Source organism: Eutrigla gurnardus (assembly GCF_963514095.1).
Source record: "Eutrigla gurnardus genome assembly, chromosome: 3".
NCBI lineage: Eukaryota > Metazoa > Chordata > Actinopteri > Perciformes > Triglidae > Eutrigla > Eutrigla gurnardus.
In genome coordinates this window covers 30,435,993-30,443,030 of record NC_139917.1, presented here as the reverse complement: position 1 = coordinate 30,443,030, position 7,038 = coordinate 30,435,993, and the positions used below count along the sequence as shown (strand labels likewise).

Sequence of the window (7,038 nt, the reverse complement as noted above, 5' to 3'; positions counted from 1 at the left end):
CACAATGAAGTGACCTCTAGGGTGCCCTTCAAGTGGAGTAAATACAATGAAGTGCCCTCTAAGGTGCCCTTTGAGTGGAGAAAACAGGATTAAATTACCTCCAGGGTGCCATTCGAGTGGAGAAAACACAATGAAGTGCCCTCTAGGGTGCCCTATGAGTGGGGAAAACACAATGAAGTGCCCTCTAGGGTGCCCTATGAGTGGGGAAAACATAATGAAGTGCCCTCTAGGGGGCCCTTCGAGTGGAGAAAACACAATGAAGTGTCCTCTTTGAGTGGAGAAAACTTGCTTTAAATGGAGTAAAGGTGATGTGGTGCCATAGGAGGCCCTACATGCTAGAAAACCCTGCCCTTTTTATTTATTTTTTTCACCCTAACCCTCACACCCCCCTCCTCATCCGGATCTCCAGTCTGAGCTCCATTCTGCGGCTCTAACGTGATTAAACCCGCAGATCATTCACGTTGCGCCAGCGGCCATGTGCTAATCAGCTGATGCGCCGCAGCCGCCTCCCCTCTCTATTTAACCCGGGCTCGGTCCAGACCACACGGCCGCGTCCTCCGTCCCGCACACACACACACACACACACACCGGTTCACACATATACACGCACACACACACAGCACTCACACACAGCATGCCTCCGTTTGACAAACCTCAGCTGCAGAACAAACCGTTCAAACAGAGGAAGAGCTTCGGTAAACAGCGGACGATGGTGGAAAAGTCTCTTGGAAACTTTAAAGAAAACTCTGATGGTCTTTGTTTGTTTCTCTCCGCACAGCTACAAGGAAACAAGAAGTGGCGGGCATCAGGTCGAAATTCCCCAATAAAATCCCGGTAAGTTTGCGGTACTTTAATAAAACCCCTCATAATTCGGCGTTAAATCGCGTGATTTGTGTATTTTGTGTTGCAGGTGATCATTGAACGGTACGACAGGGAGAAGTATCTGCCTCCGCTGGATAAAACCAAGTTCCTGGTGCCGCATGAACTCACCATGACTCAGTTTGTCACCATCATCAGGTAAAATCCCAACAACTACAACAGATCTGATTTATGATGTAATTGTCTTTTTGAAGAAAAAAAACATAATGTTGCTTTTTTTTTTTTTTTTAAACCGGTTTCCCAAATAATACTCAATTTATATTCGTAAGACGAAGCAGCAATGACTCACGATTTAGTTTTACTTTTATTTTATTTTGAACTGGGTGTGAATGACTATTAAATTAGGTTAGTTTGATGGTTTCAGCTCTAAAAAAAACTTTAAAGTTAGTTGAGGGGAAAGTCTTCAACAAGGATCTTCATTACCAACTTAGATTTTTTTCCTTGATGTTACCCCTTCTTGTTTTTTAAGTGTCTTTGTAGTAATGTATGTTTCTGTGTAAAGTGTAGCAGAGACTAATGGGGTTTGTTTATTGTAAGAATATCCGTAGTATTGCCTAGAAACACAACTTTATTGGAAATGTAAGTACTTTAAGCTTATACAATGGTACATTTACTATCCTAAAGCAGACTACATGTACCCGACTTGGTTACTTTACAGATTCAGATTATTAAAATATAATCAACTAATGATTAATTATTAAACAACCAGAAGAAATAAAACTGTAGTGCTACTTTTTATCCAGCTGCACTCAAACACACTAACTCATCAATAATTATAATCCAGTTATGGATATTATACTGAACTTTAGTGCTCATGACTTAACACAGTATTGGTTTATTGAAATATAAAACGGTCTTTCTTTCTTTCAGTTATGTGTTTTTTGCCGCAACATAAAGTAGTCCCTCGGACTCTTCTCGTTGGTCATGATGACGTTGCAGGACAGCAGTGTGACTTCTTCCTCATGTGGGGATTTGATGCAGTCACTTCACATTTTCTCCTCCGTGAAGGAAATTAAATGTTCCTCTCCGATGCGTTTTCTTCCAAATATAAACCATTCCAAATACACGGACCGTTAAATGTATTTAAGACGGTCACGTCTCTTAAAGCAACATTATACAGCGTTTCTCTTTCATCTCCAGTAATGCAGATATGCTTTTATTTTGAAAGGTTGTTCATTGCTTTTTAAGTGACTTGAACAGCAACTACGTCTCCGTTAGTTTGGATGATCATCAGCTGGACGTACCTGCAGGATTTATGACGTCACATTTAGTTTAGAGCTGATTAAGGGAATATTTGGCATGTTTAACTTGTGTATATTTTTATTTTATTGTGACTTTCTGAGGCAGATGTTTTTTGAGCTTCTTAAAAATTATTCAAATTAATATAATTTGACATGTGTAGACTCTTGTGACGTAAAGCTGATGTCAACACATTTAGCTTTTATTTAATTTAAAATCATTGTTGGACTCCTTCAGGTAAATATTAAAATGATAAAGCCCTGCCAAAAAAAAACATCTGAGCATAGAAATGGTGACTTTTAACATTCATACATTCTTTCCAGTTATTGGATATCAGAGCTGCTTTCTCAAACAATGAGCTTCTTTTAAAAGTAGTTTTCCTCGTGCGATGCATTGTGTTTTTTAAACTCTGCATACCAACATTCTCTCGTGGTGCTTTTGAGTGTGAACACACAGCTGATGTCTGTCAGACGTTTTTAGTGCCGAGTCAGCGTCCCGTGTGAGAGCCTCGTTAACCCCCCTCCTTGTGTCTCCCAGGAACCGGATGGCTCTGCTGCCCACCCAGGCCTTCTACCTGCTCATCAACAACAGCGGGCTGGCCAGCATGTCCCTCACCATGGCTCAGGTGTACAAAGACCACCAGGACGAGGACGGCTTCCTCTACATGACCTACGCCTCGCAGGAGATGTTCGGACACTGACGCCGCATTAGTTTTAGATTTTATTCCCCATTAAAAGGCTGCTGGCCTCCGTATCTGCTGTAAATAGAAAAATATTGTGTATATATTGTAATTGTTGTCGTTCATGCTGCTTGTGGAAGATTTTTTTATTTTTTTTTTAAATTAAAGTAAGTGGATCCAATTAATCTCCTGGTATGAGTCGTGAATGGGTGGTGGCTCAGCAGGATAATGGCAATTTATTTTAGTTTCGTCAACTAATATAATGATGCAACTTCTCTGGTTCAATCTAAGGCAAATACCGGTAATCAAGTCTAGAATTTGTTTAAATATGCTAATTCTCATACGGTTCCAGACTTGATTAAAATGATTAGTGGAGTCTAAGTGTTTTTAGAGGGATCTTTGTCTCACTCCATAAATCAGAATTTAGTTTTTAAATACCTTTTTGTAAATCCTGTCTGAACACTAGGTGGCAGCAGAGATCCACCAAGTCTCCAGACGGACCTGAGTTGAGATGCACGGACTGTTTTTATGGCTCACACTATGATACACATTTGAGAAAGTTTCTCAAAATAATGACTTGGTATCTCAATAACAAACTCTTACAAAATATTGACCAATCACAATTTATCTTTTCAAAAACATTGACTTGTATCAAAATAATGAGAAACCTTTTTTTTCTAACGATGGCAGAAATGGGCTTCCATACCGTCTAACCTTTTTGTTGAAAAGGTTTTTCGCTCATTATGACCGTCTCCTCTGATTGGTTACATTCACTGTTTGGGCCCTGGGCACTAAAATACAAATATTCCCACTTATTTAAAAGTAAATCAGATCCCAGAACGGCCTTTCGGAGGCGCTCTCTTCCTCTCTCACAAACGCTTTCATGCGGTGATTAGGTCGTTCCTTCCTTCTGCACTAGATTTCATTACCAACATCATTAGAGGAGCTGACGAGACGGTTTTCTTCTTTTTGTGGATCTCACTCAAGTTGCAGAAAAGTCGGTTCACGCTCCATTAACTGAAATTGAATTAACAAAACTCGTTACATCCACTGAATCTCCACCAGCTGCTTAACTGAGGAGGAAACACAGGCAGGAATCTTTATTTATCATCTAATTAGCTCCGTTTTTTAACATTTGTGAGTAAATAAAGTTGTAAACGGTGAATTCGCTAGTCTGCCGATCGCAGACGTCGTGTGTCTGCAATGACGACTGTTTGCTAACGTTTGGTTGGCACAATCACCGTTTGTTACCTTGTTTGGTGACTTAATCATACACTGTTTATAAGAAGTGGATGTCGTCATGGTGACGCCCAACACCCGTTGGTTTCCGGACTATGTTTTTGAAGTCTTGAGAAGACTTGAAACTAGAGATTAAGACCATAAACTCATGTTTACAATGTTAACTGAGATAATACATCAAGAGAGAAGTAGGACCATTTTCTCATAGACTTCTATACAACCAGAGAGGAGTCGCCCCCTGGTGGCCAGCAGAGAGAAGTAGGACCATTTTCTCATAGACTTCTATACAACCAGAGAGGAGTCGCCCCCTGGTGGCCAGCAGAGAGAAGTAGGACCATTTTCTCATAGACTTCTATACAACCAGAGAGGAGTCGCCCCCTGGTGGCCAGCAGAGAGAAGTAGGACCATTTTCTCATAGACTTCTATACAACCAGAGAGGAGTCGCCCCCTGGTGGCCAGCAGAGAGAAGTAGGACCATTTTCTCATAGACTTCTATACAACCAGAGAGGAGTCGCCCCCTGGTGGCCAGCAGAGAGAGTGCAGCTTCAAGGCCATTCAGTTCGGCTTCACTTTTTTGATCCGTCTGTTTTAGAGCCGGGGCTGCACGGTGGTGTAGTGGGTAGCACTGTCGCCTCACAGCGAGAGGATCCCGGGTTCGATTCCCGGGTCGGCCCGGGCTCCTTCTGTGTGGAGTTTGCATGTTCTCCCCGTGTGAGCGTGGGTTCTCTCCGGGTTCTCCGGCTTCCTCCCACAGTCCAAAGACATGCAGGATGGGGATAGGTTCATTGATGACTCTAAATTGCCCGTAGGTGTGAATGTGAGCGTGAATGGTTGTTTGTCTCTACATGTCGGCCCTGTGATAGACTGGCGTCCTGTCCAGGGTGTACCCTGCCTTCACCCAATGACAGCTGGGATCGGCTCCAGCCCCCCCGCGACCCTGAATACAGGATAAGCGGTAGAAAATGGATGGATGGATGGATGATTTAGAGCCAGTGTTTGGTTTTCATGCTGGACCTTTATATGAAAATCTTTCGAGGTTATTACTTTAAAGTTGGGGTCAGCTACACCGGAGACACTAGAAGGGCAAGCTCCTAAAATGTACTTAATTGGCAGCACTCAGGCCTCTTTCCGAAGCCACACCCTCAAAATGATCGCAATGAATCGGACTAAACATACTCTAACAAAGCTCTTGAACATTCCTCTTGAGCCTCTTGAGCAATCAGAGGCGCCTTGATGCGCGGGGTTACCTTTGGCTTCAGCCAGGTGGTATTAAGGCGCCCCTGGCTGCAATAAAACACAAGTGGGTTTGCGGCTGTTTGTCGTCTTGTGTTGTTCTAATTAGTTGAATAAAAGGTGAAACAAACAGTCAGACGACGTGAGCCGACCGATTCGTGTCAGAGGGTTCGGCGGAGGCGACGTCGTTGTTCGGAGTAGAAACTTTGTTTAATGGAGTCGGAGGTTCTGCTTAATGTCCTGCAGCAATCAGCCGGTGACCGCGGGAAAAAAAAGCCAATCGCTGCAGTTAATGAAGCCTGTTGTAGTGCAGCCGTAATGGTCCCGACTTTACACAGACTCATTACCGCCTGTCTGGATCGGCTCTCATCAGGTCTCGTTTGGGGAAATGGGTTTTTGTCTTACTCATCAATTAAGCGTGCTGGGAGCCTCTGGAGTTTAGAGGGGAGGAAATCAGGCAGGATTAACTCGTACATTAGAGACTTTTATTCTTTCACTTTAGTTTCCCCCGAAGGCGCTAACGCCTGCAGAGCTACATCTCCTCTTGTTTTTTCTTTCTAACCAGTAACATCAGCCGTTTAGTGAAGCAGTTAATACAAAAATAATTATGAATCAAAGATCAAAAGATTGAAAGCATAAGCAAAGTAACTAATTACCTTTAGTACTTCACTACATTTCAGAGGTAAATATACCACCTTGTACAGATTATTGATCCCTTGGTAAAGTTCAGAAGTCACCCAGCGGTAAGTTATTTAAATTAGCAACATTAAAGGGGATATGTACATTAATATATCAATACTTAATAATCCACTTATTTAACATGTATTATGCTGCATCATGGAGTACTTTACTTTTGGTACTTTAATTAAATTTTCATGGAGTACTGAAGGAGGAACTTTTAGGTTTGTGTCGATTTTTTTTGGCGGCCCCTGTGGACAAAAGCGGTAGTGCCTTTAGCAGATCGCTCATTTTGTATTTAATGTTTTATCATCCACTTCTGTGGAAAAAATAATAAAAATAAGTAAATAAATATATATACCCTGTTTTGTGCACAATCAGTTTCAGTTCTTTCCATAAAAAGGCAGTTATCTTCCAGGTCCGTCAGCAGAGTTTAGTTCCAGGAGGAAGGAAGTGACTCCATCCTGTTTGATATTCAGGAACACGTGAGCCGTCCGCCGCCATAAAACGTCCCATTTAACCTGCAGCTCGTTAAAAGTTCACGACGCGCTCACCTCCACCAACCAGACTGTCCTCCTTTAGCTTCAGGTTTGTTTTTATTATCCCTGTCTGCCTGCCTGCCTGTCTGTCTGCCTGCCTGCCTGCCTGCCTGTCTGTCGGTCTGTCTGTCTGTCTGTCCGTTAGACTAACAGATACTTAAAGTTATCCTGATATTGATGTAATAATATTATAATATTATTGGATAATTGATTTAATGTTGCAGCTGGAAATCATTTAATTTGATTATTTTCAGTAAGAAAGACATTTCTTTATATAAATATGTATCATTTATTTATTTATTTTGTATTAATAATTGGAATCTGAATAATATTTCCCTCTGAATAGCAGTTGAGTAGAACTATAGCAGAAATTGGAGATACTCAAGGGAAGTACAGGTACCTCAAAAATCAAGTAAATGTACTTTTACAAATAAGTACCACTTAGTGACAAGTGACAGTTTTCTGTTAGAAAATTAGTTTTCTATTAGTTTTCTAACAGAAAACCAGATTTGGGTTTCCTTCCAGAAATTAGACCTGCGGCGCCTCGCTGCC

At 41.7% G+C, this 7,038-nt stretch overlaps 1 protein-coding gene across 1 annotated transcript; it reads left to right on the top strand.

Annotated features, from left to right (window-relative positions):
- The first annotated feature begins 577 nt into the window (after positions 1-577).
- Positions 578-2,920, top strand: map1lc3c (microtubule-associated protein 1 light chain 3 gamma). The gene is made up of 4 exons (XM_084005452.1): positions 578-695; positions 779-834; positions 911-1,017; positions 2,656-2,920. Exons 1-4 carry the CDS (start codon positions 635-637, stop codon positions 2,816-2,818), a joined length of 387 nt encoding a protein of 128 aa, XP_083861578.1. The 5' UTR covers positions 578-634; the 3' UTR covers positions 2,819-2,920.
- The last annotated feature ends 4,118 nt before the right edge of the window (positions 2,921-7,038 follow it).